The sequence below is a fragment of the Ranitomeya imitator genome, chromosome 2 (assembly GCF_032444005.1).
Source record: "Ranitomeya imitator isolate aRanImi1 chromosome 2, aRanImi1.pri, whole genome shotgun sequence".
NCBI classification, from domain to species: domain Eukaryota; kingdom Metazoa; phylum Chordata; class Amphibia; order Anura; family Dendrobatidae; genus Ranitomeya; species Ranitomeya imitator.
This window is the reverse complement of record NC_091283.1, coordinates 168340700-168363931: the sequence shown is the minus strand read 5'-3', so window position 1 is coordinate 168363931 and position 23232 is coordinate 168340700. Positions and strand designations below refer to the sequence as shown.

Genomic DNA, 23232 nt, shown 5'->3' with positions numbered 1-23232 from the left:
GTCTAGCGCTATGTGTACACATTTATTCTACCTATTCTACTGGAAGCTGTCAGTGTGATTTTACTGTACACCGCAATGAATTACCGGCTTTTCTCGCTAACACCGCTGCGTATTTCTCGCAAGTCACACTGCTGGTCCGTGTGTGATCCGTATTTTTCAGGCTTCCATAGACTTTCATTGGCGTATTTCTTGCGCAGTACGGTGACAAACGCAGCATGCTGCGATTTTCTACGGCCGTAGAAAGCCGTATAATACGGATCCGTAAAATACGGCAGATAGGAGCAGGGGCATAGAGAATAATTGTGCCATATGTTTTGCGAGTTTTACGGACGTAGTTTCTGCGCTCTTACGTCCGTAAAACTCGCAAGTGTGACGCCGGCCTTAAAGTGACAAAGATTGTGTATATATATACAAACACACATACACTAAGGGACTGTGCTATACATAAGTGAGTACACTTTATACTAAGGGACTGGGTTAGGCATATTAATCGACAATAGCGTCTTCATCCACCTTCCCCTGTTCCTAAATCCATTATAAATCCCCCCCACCCCTCATTGTCCTCCTCCCCCTCGCATCCCATTATTACCCTCTCCCCCACCCCCCTTATTGCTTTCTCCTCACCACCCCATTATTGCCCATTCCACCGCCTCCATCATTGCCTTCTCCCCATCACCCCATCATTGTCCTTTCCACTACCACCATCATTGCCTTCTCCCCCACCACGCCATCATTACCCATTCCACCACCCCCATCATTTCCTCCTCCCCCACCACTCCCATTATTGCCCATTCACAACCTCCATCATTTCCTCCTCCCTCACCAACCCTATCATTGCCCTCTCTGTCAACCCAATCACTGCTTTCTGCCCCATCACCCCCATCATTGCCCTCTCCTCCACCTACACACAGACACACACACCACCATTCACCTCTCTGCGCACACACACACACACACACACAGCACCAGTCACCTCTCTGCATACACACACCTCACCACACGGTATTCCAAATCGCACCATCGCCGGCAGCTTCCTGTCTCACACAGCCGCGGTGCTGAATGATGATGTCATTCAGCCGCTGCTGTGCGAGTCATAACAGCTCCAGATCCAACCTGGTGGGCATGCTTTGACTTCTGCTCCCTCGGGTATATGGCGCCAGCTTGTGCTCTGTCCCCCAGTTATACAGCAGACGTCTCGTCCTCGTTGCTTCATATCCGTACACCCTTCACCTTGGGGACGGACGCTGCTCCTCACCTGCACCGGACTGCGCGGCTGGCCCCTGGGGGCCCCAGTTGTGCTTGTGGTTGCCATAGTGTCGGGAGCAGCCACGCAAACGGACCTCTGAATTTCCTGGGATCTTGTGGTCCCGCCCCCCACAATGTGCAGAGAATTGTGGGAGGATCGTTCAGTCAGCATTCGCACTGCAGCAAGAAAGGCAGGAAGTGAGAGTGAAATGGATCAATTCCCTGCAGCTCTGCTCCCATTTTCTGTTGCACGCAGCGGAGTGCAGGGATTGCTCCCTAGCCGCTGCACATGAGAGCAATTTGGCCAGGGGCCCCTCGGGGCCGGATAAACTGGCCAGACTGCCCTCATTATTAGCCACCCTGCAGGGGCCCCTTGGAGCCTCTGGGCCCCGATGCAGCTGCATCGGTTGAACCGGTGGTATGTCCGCCCATGCTATAAAGTACTGGCTTTAAGGGGAGTGAATAGCTATGGAAACTTTGAATAGCTATGGAAAGTTTTCAGTTATTTTGTCTTTTTTGTTGTTTGCTTCAAAATAAAAAGAAAACCAAATGTTCACAGTTGTAGGCATGTTCTTTACATGAACTGAGGCAAACCTTAAAAAAAAAAACAGTAAAATTCCAGGTTATGAGGTAGCAAAACACGAAAAATGCCAAGGGTGGGTGAATACTTTCACAAGTCACTGTACCTTTTTAGGCAAGGTATGGTATTTGTTAGTCATCCCCGATTATCTTACTTTATGGCATACACCTGTGAAAAGTCTTGGTGTATACATGTCTACAAATGGAGATGAAGCTAAAATACAGAAATTGGGGAAATTGTAATCAGATATAATTTATAACTCCGCATTTAATAGAATTTCTAGTTGGTGTAACAAATGCTGTGCTGATACATGCCCCCTCTTCCCTTTTCCTTCCTAAACTCAACTGTATGAAAAAAAAATGTCTGCATTTGTACAGTGGAATTTTACCCAAAAATATATATGGAGCTTATATTGAATAGTACAGCGGCCTAGGCCACTCTTCACAACAACCACAGGCTAACCTGTCAAAGAGATGTGAAAGGATGCTATTCCTGAAAGGTTTGGCAACCGTGATGTTTGAGCACTTATCTCCTCATTACTGTATCGTTCTGATGCAGCCAATAAATGTGGTGTGAAAGGAGCCAGTCTCAAGAAGTCACATTCGTTAAGTGTCGCCGTGATGAAAGCGTATAAATAGCTGTTTTCTGTGAGTGGGATGTGCAGGAAAGCAGGGTCCCGTCTCTGCACAGGCACATTATTAATCTGTGCAGACAGCTGCGGATTGCTACTTCGGCTGGTGCAACAAGAGATCCTGACAAACCTCAATATGGCATGTGTGTGTACAGTGGGTGTCAAAATAATTTCCTTCTTGAATAGCTGCAAAGGTGCCGCAAAGAGCCCAGCGTCTGTCAGTCACTGTAAAATATTTTTTTGTGGATTATGCAGGTGTTTGTATAGGGAGATTATGATAAACGCATTGAAGGTGTTAGGAATATGATTCTTATAGCTCTTTAGTCTGGAGCAACTCCTTCCAGGTCTGGATCCAAGGTTGTATATAGTAAGTTTAAAGCTAGGTGGTTGCAATAAGGTAAAATAGGAAAATCTATGGTGTCAATTTTACTAATAATGTCAATTTGTAAAAGTTGTTCTTTAAAGGGTTGGCCGTCGTTACAACCTTACAATCAGCAGGTAATGTACTGGACACATGCACGCATCTCTAATCATCGCTGCCAATGTGAAAGTGAGCACCGCCGGATGACTCCTTCACATGTGAGCCCCCATAATGTGGCAAGTTAACCATCAATGCTAAAAAGCCATTCCATATAAACCAGCTTGTAATAGTTGCCATGTTGTTTTCTAGGCTGAAAACCTATAGCATCCCCCAAGCTAAATAATTATACTTTATTCCTATTTATTTCTATAAGTACACTTAGCAGAACACTAACCCCTTCAAGACGGCGCCCTTTTTAGTTTTAGTTTTTGCCTGTCTGTTTTCCGCTCCCCTCCTTCCCAGAGCTATAACCTTTTTATTTTTCCATCAATATGGCCATGCTTGTTTTTTGCAGGACAATTTGCAATTGTGCGGTGAAATTGCAAAAAAAAGTGCAATTCCACAAAGTTGTTTTGGATTTTTTCTTTACCATGTTCCCCAAATGCTAAAACTGACCTGGCATTATGATTCTCCAGGTCATTACGAGTTCATAGACACCAAACATGTTTAGGTTCTTTTTATTTAAGTGGTGAAAAAAAAAATCCAAAGTTTGTTTAAAAAAAAAAAATTGTGTCATTTTCCGAGACCTGTAGCGTCTCCATTGTTCGTGATCTCGGGTTGGGTGAGGGCTTATTTTTTGCGAGCTGAGCTGACTTTTTATTGATACCATTTTGGTGCAGATATAATCTTTTGATCACCTGTTTTTCTTTTTAATGCAGTGTTGCCGCGAGCAAAAAAACGTAATTCTGGCATTTTGACTTTTTTTTTATTACGCCGTTTAGTGATTGGGCCAATTCTTTTTTTATATTAATAGATCGGGCGATTCTGAATACCAAATATGTGTAAGTTTGAGGTTTTTTTATTATTTTATTTTGAATGGGGCGAAAGGGGGGTGATTTGAACTTTTTTTTTCTATATTTTTAAAAAACATTTTTTTTTAACTTTTGGCATGGGAGACTAGAAGCTGCCATAACCCGATCGGCTCTGCTACATACAGGCGATGATCAGATCACCTCTATGTAGCAGAATTGCTGACTTGTTATGAGCGCCGACCACCGGGTGGCGCTCATAGCAAGCCGGCAATCACAACCATAGAGGTCTGTAGGAGACCTATGTTTGTCATGCCAACCCATCGGTGACCCGAGGTCATGTGACGGGGTCACCGATGGGCGGATTTTCGGCCTGATGGCCAGAAGCGCGAGTTAAATGTCGCTGTCAGTATGACAGCGGCATTTAATGGGTTAGTAGCTGCGGATGGATCGCGATTCCTCCCGCGGCTGTTCAATACAGCTGAGATGTGTCAGGAAAGTTGTGGGCTCAGCACCAGAGCCCACATCAAAGGTGGAGACATGACATGCGCCATACATGTACAGCGCATGTCGTGAGGGGGTTAAAATACCATTTACAAATCATATGATATATACTGTTCTTGCGGGCGGCATGGTGGCGCAGTGGTTAGCACTGCAGCCTTGCAGCGCTGGAGTCCTGGGTTCAAACCCCACCAAGGACAACATCTGCAAAGAGTTTGTATGTTCTCTCCATGTTTGCGTGGGTTTCCTCCGGGCACTCCGGTTTCCTCCCACATTCCAAAGACATACTGATAGGGAATTTAGATTGTGAGCCCCAACGGGGACAGTGATGATAATGTGTGCAAACTGTAAAGCGCTGCGGAATATGTTAGCGCTATATATATAAAAATAAAGATTATTATTATTAATAGCAGGGGGACAAAGTATGGTGAGTATACGCCCTGCCACTCGAGGCTCAATTTAAGAGCAATTAGCAACCAAAGGAAATCATAAAAGGGTTATTCCGAAAACAAAAAATTGTCCCCTAACCATACAATAGGTAATATTTGCTGATCACTGGGGGTCTGACTCCTGGACTTCTATTGATGCCGGAAGTGGGCTCTTCAGAGCCCAGTTTAGATTGGGCTAAAGGTGCATATGCTCGGCCTCTGCTTCAAAATTATCAGCAGTCCCAAATCTAATGAATGGAGTGGAGGCTGAGCACGGGCACATCTGCTCCAATCACGACGGGGATCGGAAGGGCCAGTTCTTGGGATCAGCAAGTCATTCTGTATCCTATGGCTAGATGATAAAGTTATTTTGGGAATAACATTTTAATCATTGCCTTAGGTTTCTCAGGGCTCGTAAAGGGTGATGAGTAATGTAATTCACGAATGAATCATAGAGACAGCGTTTCAACACTTGCATTTTATTTATACATTACAGAATTGACATTTTACATGCGCAATTAGGAAGAAAAACTGCATTCTGCTTTTTTTTTTCCTCCTGTGACTTCGGACTCAAAATGGGATCACTCGCTTTCTCCCTTCTGTAGGGGAAACAATAAGATAGTGTTTTTTTTTGTAGCTATACAAACATACAACATTGTTACACAACAGTTATCGAAATCAATCGTATACTACAGAAATATGAGCAAAATTGTCCTGTACCTTGCCACTAATGTCGCGGCTCTTTGCTCGGAGTTTGTTCACTTGAGACTCGGCAATATCCGCTCTTTCCTCAGCTTCCTCCAACTCATGCTGGACTTTTCTGAAGCGGGACAGGTGGGTATTCGCCTGTTCCTCCTTTAGGCCAAAAGAAAAGAAAATTGATTGATATTAGAATAGTTTAACGCTTAGTTTTTGTATTAACTACAGTGATTCTCATTGTCTTTAAACCTAGTACACTCTACTGTAAATGGCAGCAAATACTGTCAATGAACTGATCCTACAGTGTACAGTATTTAATAAAAGTACAGCATGACGACAACGTGAGTACCCCGTAGAAATACAGTATACTCCCAGGGATCCACTCTATAATGGATGTTTGTGATTTAGTGCTAGATCTGCAAGGTTCATACGGAGTCTCTAAAATGTTATAATCTACATTTTACTATGTGACTAGACTGTATTCATCCTAAGAAAGCTACTCTAAATTAAGATCCTTAGCTCATAAAAACTATGGAAAAGTTTAGGGGGAAATGTGAGGTGCGTGTCCAAGGATATATATATTGGAATGTAGACAATGTGCAAATAATAGCCTTCATCTGATCGACTTACAGATTCCTCAGCCTGCCGCTTGTATGCCTTGACCTTCAGCTGCAGCTTGTCCACCAGATCCTGAAGTCTCAAGACATTCTTCCTGTCCTCTTCACTCTGATGACAAAATTAGATGCATTTTATTTTACTGAAAGAGATGCGGTCACCTCTTGGTTATTCCTTTGAGCTCAATGCCTGTACCTGGTAGGTTATCTCCTTTACACGTCTCTCGTATTTACGAATGCCCTTGATTGATTCAGTAGAGCGTTTCTGTTCCGCATCAAGCTCATTTTCTAGCTCACGCACCTAGAACAGACGATACCACCTTCTCATAAGATCTATACACTGTGAAAGCACAAGTCTATACAGAGTCCATAGAACCTATCCTCTTCAGTGTATCGGGTTTGTTCTGTCACAGGATACAACTATCAATATTTTTCAGGTGTACATATATGAAGAAAGCAAAGTATGTAGAAAAATGAGTGTCAGGGAAATTACTATAAAAATAAGCATATCTGTATAAATAATAGATATTTGTTTGCATAAGAAGTAATGACATATTGGCTGACCCTGGTTTCCAGTTTCTGGAGCTGTTTCTTGCCACCCTTCAGTGCCAGCTGTTCTGCTTCATCCAGACGGTGCTGAAGATCCTTTACTGTCTGATCAAGGTTCTTCTTCATCCTCTCTAAGTGGGCGCTGGTGTCCTGCTCCTTCTTCAGTTCTTCTGCCATCATAGCAGCCTACAATATCATACATTTATAAACATACAGCATTCCTATTACTTTAACAATATGTTGTGATAAATAAGAGCATAGTACATACATCAGTGATCGCCTTTTTGGCTTTTTCTTCTGCATTTCTGGCTTCTTGGACTGCTTCCTCAACTTCATTCTGTAGTTGACTGGCATCATTCTCTAACTTCTTCTTGGTGTTGATGAGGCTTGTGTTCTAAGCAAAATAAGCATGCATCTTATGTGCCTCGGTCTCACATTTGATATTTCTTCCAAAAATATCATCCTTGTAAAAGATCATACCTGGGAGTGCAGAAGTTGAAGGCGTTCACTTGCATCTAGAAGTTCTTGCTCCGCAACCTTACGGGACCTCTCTGTCTGTTCCAGAGCAGAACGCATCTCCTCAATTTCAGCCTGTTGCAGGTTATTCCTACGTTCTACAACTATCACTTGTTCTTTTAGGTCTTCCTGGCTCCTGAGTGCATCATCAAGCTGGAGCTGGGCATCCTTTAGAGTAAAAAACAAAGATTATATGTAGATGAAGAATATTTGGGTTTACAAAACAAATCTCCAATCACTAGTGACATGTAATTAAATAAAAATGTTATTCCAAAAAAAAAAAACTATCCCCCATTCATATCAGGCTGTACTGAGATTCGGGCACTGCAGCCACATCCTGCTTGGACTAAGGGGCGCACTCTCAACCTTGGCTTCAGTCATTGTCAATGAGGCTGCTGGAAAAGGCTGAGTACAGCACTTGTCTTTCTCCATTCCTCCAAAAGACAATGAAGAGAGTGGAGGATGAGTACGTGCACCTCCACTCCATTCAAGAAGAGGCTGCAGAGCCCTGATCTCAGGATTGCGGGGGATCCTCAGCAATCATCAAATTATTACCTATCCCTTTGATAAAGGGTTTTTCCCAAAATAAAAAGTTTTCCTCCAACTCCAGTAGTTACCTTCAGTTGTGCTTGAACATTTCTGAGCTGTTTCTGGGCTTCAGCAGCTTGACGATTGGCATGGCTCAGCTGAATCTCCAGCTCATTCAGGTCTCCCTCCATTTTCTTCTTCAGTCTCAGGGCATCATTCCTGCTCCTGATCTCAGCGTCTAATGTGGTCTGCATGGTGTCAATGACTCTTTGACTGTTCCTCTTCAGTTGTTCAATCTCCTCATCTTTCTCTGCAATTTTCCTGTCTACCTCAGATTTAATCTGGTTCAGCTCTAGCTGGATGCGGAGAATCTTTGATTCCTCATGTTCCAGAGATCCCTATGGAATACAGACATCAGGAATAAGAGAAGGAAAAAGTATATGATGGTTGTCCAATTGCTTAATAAAATATTACTATACCTCAGCCTCTTCCAGGGCAGCCTGCAGATCGCTCTTCTCTTGTTCCACTATTTTTTTGGCTTTTTCCAGTTCATGCACAGTTTTTCCTGTCTCTCCAATCTGTTCAGTTAGATCTGAGATTTCCTCTGCAGAACAATAAATAATGCGGATAATACATTTTAATTTGGCTTTAAAAAGGGCAACATAGGGAACATGTGATTGCTTTTGAATCTCACGTTGTAAGTTCTTGTTTTCCCGTTTCAAAGTTTCCAGATGATCCAAAGACTCCTCATATGCATTCTTCATCTTGAAGATCTCGGTGCTTAATGAACGAGCATCTTTTTGAGTTGCCTCCAATTCAGCCTGACCCTCTTCAAACTTCTGTTTCCATTCTGACAGAATCTGGAGAGGTACAACATAGGTTAACACAATTTTTCAAAATTGAAACAGAAAATTTAGCAAACTTATAGATTTATAGATTTTTGTAATAGTTTGTGACACCTTATCAAAGTTCCTCTGCTTCTTATCTAGAGCAGCAGCTGCACTATTTGCCCTCTCAACATCAACCATCAGGTCTTCTACTTCACCCTGCAGTCTCTGTTTGGTCTTCTCCAGAGAGGAACATTTGGAGTTTACAGCCTCTACTTGCTCCTCCGCTTCCTGAAGACGCTGCGCTAGCTTTTTCCTGTAGATGAATAGTGGGAAGGTGAATTAACCCTTATTTATACTCCATTTTTGTCTACATTAGACATATTCTGGTATCATACTTGGCCTCTTCCAGTTCCTCTGTGCGCTGAATGGCGTCTGTTTCATATTTGGTTCTCCACTGGGCAACTTCACCATTGGCCTTGGACAAAGCTCTCTGAAGCTCAGCCTTTGCCTCTTGCTCCTCTTCATATTGCTCACGGAGTAAATCACAGTCATGGCGGGAAGATTGCAGACCATGGGCAAGAGCATTTTTGGCCTGAAAAAAAAAATTCATAAGTCACAATTTTAAGGCTTTGGTTAAATACAACAATGGTTTATTTGTATCCTAATTCTTTTACCTTGGTTTCTTCCTCTAATTGCCTCCTCAGTTCTTCAGTCTGCTGAGTGAAAGCTTGTTTCCCTCTGGTCAGCTGAGAAATCAGAGCATCACGTTCCTCCAGTTGACGGGACAATTCACCTGGTGAAGATAATATTTATTGCAACTTTTAGTCCACTATTATTTAAGGTTTAATTTCCTTTATAATAACTCTTAGACAGCGTCCAGTCTTATGGTACTTATATTTCTTAAACTGCCCATACATACTAGATTAATGTGGAATGAACTTAATATTTTCAGCTAGACCACTCAACCCTCTAGTGACTATAGAGGACCTCCTGATTCTTCCCTCCCGCTCCCAACATCATTTGGATTAAGAAGTTGAATTTCAGTAGGCGGTACTTTTGTTCCAAAGAGCGATAAGTGTCCTCCATAGATGTCTCACTGTTCCTTGTAGGGTGCATGTGTTTTCAGATGCGATAGATCAGGACAGATTACAGTTGGCAAGCTTTAGTACTCAACATTAAATTGGTAAACTCCGTTTTCTGGATACACTCACCATTTTCTGTCTGGAGACGAGCTCTTTGGGCTGAAAGGTCATTGATTATACGCTGGTGCTCATCATCTTTAGTCTTAATTTCACTGAGCTGATCCTCCAGAACACGGCTCACCTTTTCAAGGTTAGCCTAAATAGTACAGCAATATACCAGTTTACTTTTTAATTCACTTCTATTTTTACAGACCAATATTTAATTTTTCACATGGCACTTCTCAAACCTTTGATTTTGAGATATTCTCCAAGTTGCTGGCAAGGTCGTCAATTTCCATCTTTAGCTCACTCTTTTCTTTCTCCAGCTTCTGTTTAACTCGCTGGAGATTATCAAGCTGTTCTCCAAGTTCAGCAACACTGTCGGCATGTTTTTTGCGGAGGGCAGCTGAGGTGGCTTCATGCTGGAGCGTGGACTCTTCCAAGTCGCGTCTCAGTTTCTGGAACTCTGCCTCACGTTTCTTGTTCAACTCAACCTGAGCTGATGTTGCACCTCCGGCTTCTTCAAGCCTTTCACTGATCTCCTCAAGTTCACGAGAGAGATCAGACCTCTGCTTTTCAACCTTTGCGCGAGCAGCACGTTCTGCTTCAATCTCCTCTTCCAGTTCTTCAATACGAGCCTAGCATGAAAGGATGAATTATTTTACATTCTACCTGTTTACCTGGAGCTATATGATATTGGTGACTCATTATATCACTATACCTGCAGCTCCTTGATCTTTTTCTGCAGCTGAGACCCCAGCGACTGCTCATCTTCAATTTTTCCTTGTAGTTGGCTCAATTCAAAGTCCTTCCTGTATTTAAAAGCAGCACAATTACACTTACTCATTGTACAGATGGGACGGCTTCCTTATACTTATGCAGAAGTACACTAACTTCTTTATTTTTTCCTCAGCTTGTTGTTTCTCATTTTCTAGATCCATTATGGATTCTTGGGCCAATTTCAAATCGCCTTCAAGCTTCCTCTTGGCTCTCTCAAGATCAAGACGAAGTTTCTTCTCTTGCTCCAGTGAGCCTTCAAGCTATTTTAAATAAATTACATTAAAGTAAAAATGACGGCAGTGTAAATGTTAAGTTACGTATTATTTTCTGAGATCCCACAACATAGACTCACATCATCCACTTGCTGTTCCAGCTTGATTTTAGCCTTAGTCAGAGAACTGACTTTATCTTCCTCAGCCTGCAGGTCATCGAGAGTTTGCTGGTGAGCCTCCTGGAGAGCTTTCTTCTCTTTGGACATTTTGGCAACGATCTCATCCAATGCAGCCATTTCTTCAGTAAGGTTTTTGACCTAAACAGATGAGATTTGGAAAAGGTGAAGTTTTTAATAAACACCTTCGGCCTGGGACAACTCATAGAATCTCATGGCTTTCATTATCACCTCTATGCTGATGACACACAGATCTACCTCTCTGGACCAGTTATCACCTCCCTACTAACCAAAATTCATCCTTCTTCTCTGCTAGATTTCTAAAACTTGACATGGACAAAACAGAATTAATCATCTTTCCCCCATCTCACTCGACTCCCCCAACAGACCTATCCATTAAAGTAAATGGCTGCTCACTCTCCTCAGTCCCACAAGCTCGCTGCCTCGGGGTAATCCTTGACTCTGATCTCTCCTTCAAACCACATATCCAAGCCCTTTCCACTTCCTGCTGACTTCAACTCCAAAATATTTCCCGGATCCATACATTCCTCAACTTAGAATCTGCAAAAACTCTAGTGCATGCCCTCATCATCTCCCTCCTTGACTACTGCAACCTCCTACTTTGTGGCCTCCAATCTAACACTCTCACACCCATCCAATCTGTCCTAAACTCTGCTGCCCAACTAATTCACCTGTCCCTTGCTATTACCCGACCTCTCCCCTCTGTCAATCCCTTCACTGGCTCCCCTTTACCTAGAGACTCCAGTTCAAAACCCTAACCATGGGATACAAAGCCATCCACAACCTGTCTCCTCCATACATCTGTGACCTTGTCTCCCAGTACTTACCTGCACGCAACCTCTGATCCTCACAAGATCTCCTTCTCTACTCCCCTCTTATCTCCTCTTCCCACATTCGCATACAAGATTTCTCCCGCGCATCCCCCCTACTCTAGAATTCTCTTCTACCCCAATATATCAGACTATCACCTACCGTGGAAACTTTCAAAAGGAACCTGAAGACTCTCCTCTTCCGACAAGCCTACAACCTGCAGTAACCACCGATCGACCAAACCACTGCACAACCAGCTCTACCCTCACCTACTGTATTCTCACCCATCCCTTGTAGATTGTGAGCCCTCACAGGCAGGGTCCTCTCACCTCCTGTTCCAGTCATGACTTGTATTGTTTAAGATTACTGTACTTGTTTTTTATTATGTATACTCCTTTTCGCATGTAAAGCGCCATGGAATAAATGGCCCTATAATAATTAATAACCTTGTTTTCAGTGGCATGCTTTTCCTTCTCCACTTTGGCCAAGGTAAGCTCTAAGTCATCAATGTCTTTCTTTAGTTCTGAGCATTCATCTTCCAGTTTCCTTTTCTTGGCAGTGAGTTCTGCATTGCTTTCCTCCTCATCTTCAAGCCTTTCTGTGATTTCTTTTATTTTGGCTTCTAAATGAATTTTGTTCTTAATGAGACCTTCACACCTCTCTTCTGCATCAGTCAAATTTTCTCCTTCCTATTGAAATAATAAAAAAAAAAAAACCTGATTATTAAAGTTTAAACAGTGATTTTCTGTAAAAGTAAAGGACAAAAAAAATCTCTCGTACGGATTGCACTTGCAGCAATAAGTCATTCTTTTCTTGCAGCAGAACAACCATTTTTTCCTCCAGCTCTTTCCTTCTTGATTCGGCTTTAGAGAGGGCAGTCTTGGTCTTCTCAAACTCTTCCTTCATGTTGGCCATCTCCTTTTCTGTCTCGGCACTCTTCAGAAGAGGTTTGATCTTGAAGTACAGCTTCATCCATGGCCAATGCTTAACATTCATGAATGACCTGACATTGTACTGGATAACAAAGATTGCATCCCTAAGGAAATAAATAAAGCAAAATGTTCAGTTTACCATCACAAAGCATGCAGTGATATTCATCCGTAGTATACATTGTTGTTAATACCTTCTTTCTACCATCTTCTTGAACTCAACTCTCATCAAGAAACCTCTACAACGTGCCTGGGTGCGAGTGATGAGCTGTGCCAATTTATCATCTCTCATCTCTTCCAGAACACCCAAAAGACCAGCTTTGAAGAAAACCTGTGAATTGCCAAAATTCTCATGGTGATGTCATGTATGCTATTTTTTTATTGGACACTTCTACAATGGATGTAAACACCTACCTTAGTGTGTCCAAATCTGTACTGTGTGTGATCAATATCAATGGAACCCAGGAGCTTCTCTGATGCTTTTTTGCTATCAATAAACTCCCCACCTGGAATTGCGCTGGCATTTAGTATCTTGTAGCTGGAATTACCGAGGGTAAATCATGTTACGATCATGTTTGTGCTATATCACATATACTAATCTACTATAAACCTTGCTTTACCGCTGCTTGAAGTCACCATAGAGGATTCTGCTGGGGAATCCCTTTCTGCAGATTCTGATACCCTCCAGCACACCATTACATCTCAGCTGGTGGATGATCAGATGATTCTCCATGGTACCTGGATGAAAACAGTATAATCTACTGAAAAATACTAACCTTAATCTTATTTTTTCTGATAGATATTGGAAGTGATTTTTTACCTGGAGTCTTGGTCTCATTGGGAATCAGACAACGCACAAAGTGAGGATGGGTACTCCTCAGGTTAGTCATAAGCTTGTTCAGATTTTCCTATGGAATATGTGTCATTTATAAAAATGTAGTATATACTTCAAATTCAGAAGAAAACAAATTTATTGTAAAACTTAAAGAAAACCGCTTTCTTACTCTAAACAGGGCAGAGACAGTCTGAAAAGAAGAACCCTTCTTTTTCTTTCCACCTTTTCCACCTGCATCAGTGGCTAAAAAAAAAATGTGCAAGCCATTAACACCGCATTTCTAAAATCCCTAAAAATGGGATTCAGATGAAATGCCAACAGGGCCATATACTGCACTGACACCAATAGGAATCTAACAAACTCTACTTGTTGTTCCCATTTGTTCAGATAAATACAGAAATTTAGCAGAAAAATAATTGTTACACTTTCTGCAAACACTTACAATCCGCTCCGGAGTAGCTGGAATATAGGAAAGCCAGGAGTTTCACTGAAGACTTCTGGTAGAGGCCAACAACAGTCTCGTTCAGCGGGTCCTTGTTCTTATCCAGCCAGCCGTTGATGTTGTAATCCACAGTACCAGCATAATGCACCAAGGAGAAGTGGGCTTCTGCCTTTCCTTTAGTGGGCTTGGGCTTCTCAAAGTTCTTGCACTTGCCAAGATGCTGGTCATAGAGCTTGTTCTTGAAGGATGTGTCAGTAGCTTTGGGGAACATGCACTCTTCCTCCAGGATTGAGAAGATACCCATGGGCTTTAAGAAAAAGCGATAGCCAATAAGCTTGGATTTCTTATGTTGTTTTGTTTTTTTAAGCAATGAATAAGTAGAGTTGGTACCAACCTTCTCAATGAGCTCAATGCAAGCAGCCAGATCCATACCGAAGTCAATGAATTCCCAATCAATTCCTTCCTTCTTGTACTCTTCTTGTTCCAGGACAAACATGTGATGGTTGAAGAACTGCTGCAGTTTCTCATTGGTGAAGTTAATGCAGAGCTGCTCTAGACTGTTGAACTGAAAAAGTCAATGAGTATGGAAATTTAGTAAAAGAAAAGACCAACAGTTCCTATATAATCACACTTTTACTCACATCAAAGATCTCAAATCCAGCAATATCCAGCACACCGATGAAGTACTGTCTTGGCAGTTTAGTGTCCAGCTGCTGGTTGATACGTGCGACCATCCAGAAGAAAAGTTTCTCATAAACTGACTTGGTGAGGGCACCAATGGCATTATAAACCTAAGGGGAAAAAAACATTAAATTCTCTGTTTAGATTTGTCCTCATATTTCTCCCAGAAAGTAGTACAGATCTATTATTCATTATTACCTGTTGAACAGTTTGTCCCTTGGTGACAAACTCATTTCCAACTTTGACCCTCGGGTAGCACAAAGCTTTCTGAAGATCAGCAGAGTTCAGACCCATCAAGTAGCCAATTTTATCAGCAACTAAGGAAGCAGAAATTATCATTTATATTCACTGAATCTAACAATCTACAGAAGCCTCAAATATGATTATTTACTATACCTTCTGTGCCATCGGGTTCAGCCTGCTCCTCTCTTTGCTTTTGCTTGAATTTCATGTTACCGTGGTGCATGACTGCGCCAGTCATCTTGTAGATGCCATTCTTTTCATCGGGTGTGAAGCCCAGGATATCAATGGCGCTCTGTGGTGTGTGTATATACATTATATATGTATTTAATATGTGTAACTATATACTCAAACTTTAAGAAAACTAAAGATTACAACACTAAGTAGGTTCCTAGGAAAATATCTTACATCTGTGGCCATAAACTCCTCTACATCATCAATGCTCTTCACAGAAATTTCCCCTTGGCTGATGGAGGGGTAGTCGTATGGGTTTGTGGTAATGAGAAGCATTTCTAGGAAGAAGTGGTGTTTGGTATAAATCCACAACTCACTGTCAACCTCCAATTTGAACAAATGAATCTAAAATAACTCACCAACAACTTCCGGCCTCTTGTTGGTCTGGATCTGGTAGAAGATGTGGTAGCTCCTTTCTGCTGAAAGCTGGAACGTTACTCTGGACTTTTCCAGCAGGTCTGTAGATGAGAGATATCACAGGTCAGTGATGGTAAGAAGACACATACTAGATGACTAAAATAAGTCTGTAATCTAAGACTTACAAGCCTCAATATCAGCGGAAGCCAGTTTTCCTGTTGTTCCAAAATGGATTCTGATGAATTTACCCTAAGGGTTTTGTATATATGGAGCATCAGTAAAGGACTTATTTTCCTATAAAACAAGTATATATATTCTAAAACAGATCTGCTACTTACAAAACGAGAGGAGTTGTCATTTCTCACAGTTTTGGCATTGCCAAAGGCTTCCAGCAGGGGATTGGCCTGGATGATTTGATCTTCCAGAGTTCCCTAAGATACACAATATATGATGTATTATCCCATCAGGATGTGATGTAATGCAGTATACAGGTATCTGTATTGTTAGGTATTGATGTTAGCCATTATTCACAGTTTACCTGCAGCTTGTTGCTTGACTCCTTCTTCTTTTGTGGATCACCAGCAGCTGCAATTGTTGCAAAGTATTGGATGACACGCTTGGTGTTTACAGTCTTTCCAGCACCAGATTCTCCGCTGGAAACAGCAAAGATATGTCAGTAAAACATTGGAACAAATATAAGAACATGTATTCTGGAATTTTACTTACGTAATCAGGATTGACTGGTTTTCCCGATCTAGAATTCGAAATGAAAGGAAAATCTAAGTGATCAGTTCACATAAAACTCTGGAAAATCGAATAACGTAATGTAAAAATCAAAAATGACCTGTTAACATGAACTGATAGGCGTTGTCAGAGATGGAGAAGATGTGCGGTGGGGCTTCTTGACGCTTCTTTCCTCTGTAGCCACCAACCACTTCAGGGTTGTACACTGGCAGCCACTTGTAGGGGTTGACAGTGACACAGAAAAGGCCGGAGTAGGTCTGCAATTACATGATAAAGGCAAAATTTATTTTTTATTTTATACCAAAAAATCATTGTTTATAATGTTATATTGTGCTTTCTAGTTATTTTTTTTACTGCTCAGGTCTGTTATATTTGCTAATCAGAGAAAATAACGTACGTAGATCATCCAGGCTGCGTAACGCTCTTTGAGGTTGTACAGCACAGACGCCTCGTTCAGGTGGGTCAGCATAGCCATATCCTCAATTTTATCGAACTTGGGAGGATTCTGGGGATTAACTAGGTCTTCCTTAACTGTAACAGTCTGCAAGAAGAATAGCCATTATTCAGCAGGCCAGTATTAGCATATTGCTGGTAAACAGACTAGTAATAATTTTCTATCACTTACTCTTCCATCATCTGTGTTCACTGTGACTTTACCACCATCACGTGAAGTCACTATCCCCTTCACGTATAGTTCTTTGTCATCATGCACAAAGCATGAATTCTTGGCATCAAATGGCTTATTCTGAGCCTCTAATCTTTCTTTCTCAGATTTCCGCAGAAAGGAAGCGGCAACCCCAAAAACCGCCATTTCCGCGTCACCCATGGTTGCAATTTACTGGAAAACAAAGGGAATAGATGAGATCTCTGTGCAATGCAAAATATATCATACATCCCTAATGTTCGTCTACGTGTTTGTGAAAGCAACACAGAATACAATGGACCAATGGTACTGCCATCAGCCTTCAGGTAATGCAGAGAAAACTTCTTGAAGTCTTCATATACGAGATTCTACTATTATACTGTGCTATTGCGGCCTCTGTTTACGTGCACCTGTACATTCACGTGATACTTTAGGAATTTTGCTTTTCTGTATTGTAAATTGGGTAATGTGACTCCTTTCATGATTTGTGGACTCTATCCACCCATAAATCCAAGGCTTTTAAAGGGAGTCTGAAAGCACAGGATGACTGTTCAAAGCCCATTCAAGTTTTCGGTGCACCCTTGGTGTGGCCAAACATTTACGTGCTCATTCTCACCTACTTGTTCTCCATATTTCTCCACTAGGGATGAGCGAATAGCTTCAGATAAGTCCTTATCCGAATAGCTATAGTGTTTACTGAATAGCTGTATAAGTAACCAGGATACCTGGAGTGCTCCCGATAATCAGCTGTTTGGTGCCGCAGCTGTTGGATAGCCCAACAAACAGGCTCTCCATGCATGTTTTGTGACCGTCACACAGCCGCGACACATGCAGCTGATTATCGTGAGCGCTAGAGGTATCCGGGTTCCCGGTGCAGTTATTCGGTAAGCGCTATAGCTATTCGGATAAGGATTTATCTGAATCTATTTGATCATCCCTAATCTCCACCTTTTTATAGCTCTGTAAAACCAGAGTCATCAATCAAAGAAGAAGGGATGGAGATAGACGGAAGGTGCACTTTGCCACGCCATGGTGCCCTGATCGCCTGTACTTGGTTGGAACAGTCATTCTGTGCTGACAGATCCCTTCTAACTAGAACATAGTATAACTACATCTCGCTTTCCAAGAGTTCATTGATTTTGCCCTCATACCTGGGAGATGTTGGCTGTGATACATAGCCAGAATCTTCCTGGAACAGCAGTTATCGGAGCTTTCTTCGATTGCTGCTGTCTAACCAGTTAAATGATGCTGTCAATCACTGACAGCAGCATATAATAGTGCAAATGCCAACATGGGCATACACCAGCTCCCACTGACTCCTTCCAATGCAACCGCTGGGTCCTGAAGGGTTCCTATTGGGGGTTGGGAGACTACTTAAGGCCCCCATGGCTGCAGCTGGACTTCATAGGAGAACAGCATTATAACTACTTATTGCAGTATATAGAAGAATAAATTAAACAATTGCTGGTTTAAGAGGACTAAAAAATAAAGTAAAAAAAATAATAGTTTATAAAATTCTAATCACCCCCCATTTTCCCTTTTAATTAAAAAAATCAATTAAATAAGCATGCTTGGTATTGCCAAATCGGAACTATCAAACTCTAAAATGAATGATGGTGCTTACCAAACTAGTTAAAGAGAAAAAAAAATGAAAAGCCAGAATTGCCTGTTTCATGAAGGGGTTAATGAAAATATTGCTACACAATCAATTAAAATGTGAGGTTATTAGTGCACAGTGTCATTAATGATTTTTATATTCAATGCTTGCAGAGTGTTGTAGCATTGAAGAAGAGAAAACGAATGAATGAGGAGCATAAAGAGATGAGCACAAACTATTCTCCAACCTCTGTGGCGATCTCCAGATGATGAAATTCAAAGCCAGCCTGAAAAAAAGAGAAGATAGAGGTAAGAAAAACATGAGGGGTATTCTGGAAACTGTCTGAACAAAAGAACTGTGTGACAACAGGAGGGCAAATCTGTCCATAGATATACCCAATGGATAGGTGTGGCGCTCTTTCTGAAAGTAAGCAGCTATGTTTTTCTTATGCTGGATATCACCTGAAATAATGCTATGCAACTGAAAGACCCAGGATAATAAAGGGTTTGTCTTGTCTTTTTTTTTCTTTAAGGGCGCACCATTAGTCTACCTCACCTGGTACCTTCCCAAGGGGCGATGTACTCCTAAACAGCGACTAGCAGCATGAAAGGGAAATTTTTATCCCCAAAGGGTGAACGTTTACCCCCATTAAAAAAATGGAGCAGTAGGTTGGATGCTCGATCATTCTTTCTTTATGGAGCTTCTGGAACAAGGCCTATGTATCCTCATAGGGAATGAATGGAGTGGTGGTCACAGATGCGCACTGCCACTCCATTCTGATGGGCCCTATTCTGCCAATTGTTGTGAATTCCTGCAGATAGGTGATAACTATATCCAAGACACCAGATTTTCATTGGCTGAAAAATTGGTAAAGCATAGGATTATTGGTATGCAGTTTTTTTTTACCCACCACTTACGAGAAGTAAAAAAAAAAATACAATAAAACAAAAATTCTGATTAATAGTGAACAGAGGTACCCAAGGTAGGAGAACTTACCCAGAGGAAGACCACCTTGCGCAGTTTGGAGCTAGGCAGTCCTCTTTTATATACACTTGTGTGTGAACACTAAGCAGTTGTTCTCCTATGTATGGTATGTGCCAGCTGAAGGCGGTGCATTATGATGTGAATGGAATGTTATTTTACTTTTGTTTTATTGCTATATATAACTTGACTTTCTAAGACGGTGTGATGACTTAAAAAAACATTTGGGATAACTCAGTCACGTTCTTAGAGGAGTGTGTCTGTGGGATATGGGTAAAGCATTCCACAGGACATCTCAAGGAGATACAGATATATCAAAATTACAAGTACTGTTTGTTGTCTAGGTGAAAAAGGTGATCTAAAAAGCCAACATACAAAACCTGTAGTGTCCGAGACGCAGGTAAATAGGAGCTTTTATCAGATAACGTGAAATTGGCTTCTTTCACACACTTCTGTGGCATTTTTTGTGAAAAATTCCTCAGCTGGAGCAAGTTGCATTTTGGAAAATAAATAAATAAATATGTTTTAAAAGAAAAAGGGACAAAATGTGGTCTGATGTATTGACTGGCCCAAGCTGCACCCGGTTATAGTTATGTCCAGAATACATTGTAACAGAGCGCAGAGCGATATTTAATATGACGTACAGCAAGCATCAAAGGAACAAAATAAACTGTTTACGACCAATACAAATCTGCAGTTTCTCGGACATGCTAACTTGCAGAAATTTTTTCATGTCACTTCTTCTCACTGATTTCTGCTATGATTTCTTCTGAAAAACATTTCCACCACAGTAACGAACGGTCACCCTCCCTGGGGACACATGTTATGCAGCGATTCGATAGGACCTGAATCAGAGAATACACAGTACAGACCAAAGTAGCCACCTTTTGCTTTGATTACTGCTTTGCACACTCTTGGCATTCTCTTGCTGAGCTTAAAGAGGTAGTCACCAGAAATAGTCTTCCAACAATCTTGAAGGAGTTCCAAGAGATGCTTAGCACTTGTTTGCCCTTTTTCCTTCACTCTGTGGTCCAGCTCACCCCAAATCATCTCAATTGGGTTCAGGTCTGGTGACTGCACCCCATCACTCTTCTTCTTGGTCAAATAGCCCATACACGGATGGAATAGCATGCTGCTGCAAGATGCTGTGGTAGCCATGCTGGTTCAGCATACCTCCAATTTTGAATACATCCCCAAGAGTGTCACCAGCAAACCACCCCCACACCATCACACCTCCTCCTTCATGCTTCACGGTGGGAACCAGGCATGTAGGGTCCATCCGTTCACCTTTTCTGCGTCGCACAAAGACACGGTCGTTGGAACTAAAGATCTCAAATTTGGACTCATCAGACCAAAGCACAGATTTCCACTGGTCTAATGTCTATTCCTTGTGTTCTTTAGCCCAAACAAGTCTCTTCTGCTTGTTGCCTGTCCTTAGCAGTGGTTTCCTAGCAGCTATTTTACCATGAAGGCCTGCTGCACAAAGTCTCCTCTTACCAGCTGTTGTAGAGATGTGTCTGCTGCTAGAACTCTGTGTGGCATTGACCTGATCTCTAATCTGAGCTGCTGTTAACCTGCGATTTCTGAGGCTAGTGACTCGGATAAACTTATCCTCAGAAGCAGAGGTGACTCTTGGTCTTCCTTTCCTGGGACAGTCCTCATGTGAGCCAGTTTCTTTGTAGCGCTTGATGGTTTTTGCCACTGCACTTGGGGACACTTTCAAAGTTTTCTTAATTTTTCAGACTGACTGACCTTAATTTCTTAAAGTAATGATGGCCACTCGTTTTTCTTTACTTAGCTGCTTTTTCCTTGCTATAATACAAATTCTAACAGTCTATTCAGTAGGACTATCAGCTGTGTATCCACCAGACTTCTGCACAACACAACTGATGGTCCCAACCCCATTTCTAAGGCAAGAAATACCACTTATTAAACCTGACAGGGCACACCTGTGAAGCAAAAACCATTTCCGGTGACTACCTCTTGAAGCTCATCAAGAGAATGCCAAGAGTGTGCAACACATTAATCAAAGCAAAAGGTGGCTACTTTGAAGAACCTAGAATATAAGACATATTTTCAGTTGTTTCACACTTTTTTGATAAGTATGGTATATAATTTCACATGTGTTAATTCATAGTTTTGATGCCTTCAGTGTGAATTAACAATTTTCATAGTCATTAAAATACAGAAAAATCTTTAAGTGAGAAGGTGTGTTTAAACTTTTGGTCTGTACTGTATATGTAAGGGAATCTCCAGCATTTACACAAATCCCAGGCCCGAGAATAATCAGACACAGTAATCCCTGCAGATTATCCCATGTGGATGTGCTAATAAGTATGAGCTTTACATATTTACATAATCATATAAACTGGGATTAGTAGGAAGGTAATACACTGTTGCTTTCTTATTTCTGAGCCTGAAAGATAAAGGGTTAAAGATTGTAGCAAAATAAAAAAAAAATGCTCGAAAAAAAAAAAATAATAGACAAAATAAGTTGCCAAGCTCAGTGATTGGCTGCCGCGGTGATATGCATTAATGGCGTAACGTCACCGCTGCAGCCAAACCACAGACACGGGAGATGGAGCGGGGGAAGGATGATTCTTTACTACTAGTATCAGATCATTTGGGGTCCACTTTTTCTAAAAGTGGAAAACCTTTAGCATAGTTTCCTGGTTTTAGTAAATAAAAATTATTAATTGTATTGGTTAGTAATTATATTGGAAACCTTATGCACATTTCTAATATGCATTAACTTGTTCAGGCCCAGGGTGTTTTGGGTCTTAAGAGCCAGCCACATTTTAGACATTTGTAGATTGTGCTAGTTTACTGACTAGAACGTTAAGAAATCATTATGATTGTTACTGCATCTTCTTTTGTGACCAATGCAGGTGTCTCAAAACATTTTTTTTTATTATTTCTGGGGGGGGTTTCCAAGCTATCAGACCATTTTACATTTTAGATAATATTTCTAGCAAGTATAGTGCCATCCAAACCTATATTATTTGCAGTCGCTAGTCTTGGATTTATTACATGCAAGGTTCTCATTATGATAGTTGGGCATATTTATCAAGACAGTGTAGTGTTCAGACATTGAAAATGTAAGGTGCAATTAAATGTGCGTTCAGTCACAGAGGCCTGCCCGGAGCAACTACAGTCACTGTGCACATCACTGTGTGCATGTTTCGGCAAATTGATTGACAACGTATGTGCATCAATCAAAGTCCTAGGGAGTATTTACAGCACTCTCCTTGTATGACAGCACCTTGCACCGCCCGGATGATTATAAGAGGAATACAACTACATTTTCTCCCTGTAGTCGAGATTCTAGTTAATCTACCAGACAGGATTTAAATGTTATTTACATGCAGATTACCGCTATATACAGTGGGGCAAAAAAGTATTTAGTCAGTCAGCAATAGTGCAAGTTCCACCACTTAAAAAGATGAGAGGCGTCTGTAATTTACATCATAGGTAGACCTCAACTATGGGAGACAAACTGAGAAAAAAAAATCCAGAAAATCACATTGTCTGTTTTTTTTAACATTTTATTTGCATATTATGGTGGAAAATAAGTATTTGGTCAGAAACAAAATTTCATCTCAATACTTTGTAATATATCCTTTGTTGGCAATGACAGAGGTCAAACGTTTTCTGTAAGTCTTAACAAGGTTGCCACACACTGTTGTTGGTATGTTGGCCCATTCCTCCATGCAGATCTCCTCTAGAGCAGTGATGTTTTTGGCTTTTCGCTTGGCAACACGGACTTTCAACTCCCTCCAAAGGTTTTCTATAGGGTTGAGATCTGGAGACTGGCTAGGCCACTCCAGGACCTTGAAATGCTTCTTACGAAGCCACTCCTTCGTTGCCCTAGCGGTGTGCTTTGGATCATTGTCATGTTGAAAGACCCAGCCACGTTTCA

General features: G+C 41.5%; 1 protein-coding gene across 1 annotated transcript in view; it reads right to left on the bottom strand.

Moving 5' to 3' along the window:
* Positions 1 to 19350, bottom strand: part of LOC138666299 (uncharacterized) — a 51404-nt gene extending 32054 nt beyond the window's left edge. The window contains 40 exon segments of the mRNA XM_069754526.1: positions 5435 to 5569; positions 6044 to 6139; positions 6224 to 6328; positions 6592 to 6762; positions 6845 to 6970; positions 7057 to 7260; positions 7710 to 8018; positions 8100 to 8224; positions 8315 to 8480; positions 8580 to 8763; positions 8846 to 9042; positions 9125 to 9243; positions 9662 to 9788; positions 9880 to 10269; positions 10353 to 10443; positions 10526 to 10671; positions 10764 to 10940; positions 12077 to 12319; positions 12411 to 12666; positions 12754 to 12890; positions 12974 to 13097; positions 13180 to 13297; positions 13380 to 13467; positions 13564 to 13637; positions 13837 to 14143; positions 14231 to 14401; positions 14478 to 14627; positions 14716 to 14834; positions 14914 to 15052; positions 15166 to 15269; positions 15351 to 15449; positions 15534 to 15597; positions 15687 to 15779; positions 15887 to 16001; positions 16075 to 16102; positions 16193 to 16349; positions 16490 to 16633; positions 16718 to 16930; positions 18580 to 18618; positions 19329 to 19350. Of these exon segments, the coding sequence (XP_069610627.1) occupies positions 5435 to 5569; positions 6044 to 6139; positions 6224 to 6328; positions 6592 to 6762; positions 6845 to 6970; positions 7057 to 7260; positions 7710 to 8018; positions 8100 to 8224; positions 8315 to 8480; positions 8580 to 8763; positions 8846 to 9042; positions 9125 to 9243; positions 9662 to 9788; positions 9880 to 10269; positions 10353 to 10443; positions 10526 to 10671; positions 10764 to 10940; positions 12077 to 12319; positions 12411 to 12666; positions 12754 to 12890; positions 12974 to 13097; positions 13180 to 13297; positions 13380 to 13467; positions 13564 to 13637; positions 13837 to 14143; positions 14231 to 14401; positions 14478 to 14627; positions 14716 to 14834; positions 14914 to 15052; positions 15166 to 15269; positions 15351 to 15449; positions 15534 to 15597; positions 15687 to 15779; positions 15887 to 16001; positions 16075 to 16102; positions 16193 to 16349; positions 16490 to 16633; positions 16718 to 16918 (5799 nt within the window). The 5' untranslated portion in view covers positions 16919 to 16930; positions 18580 to 18618; positions 19329 to 19350.
* Positions 19351 to 23232: the final 3882 nt, after the last annotated feature.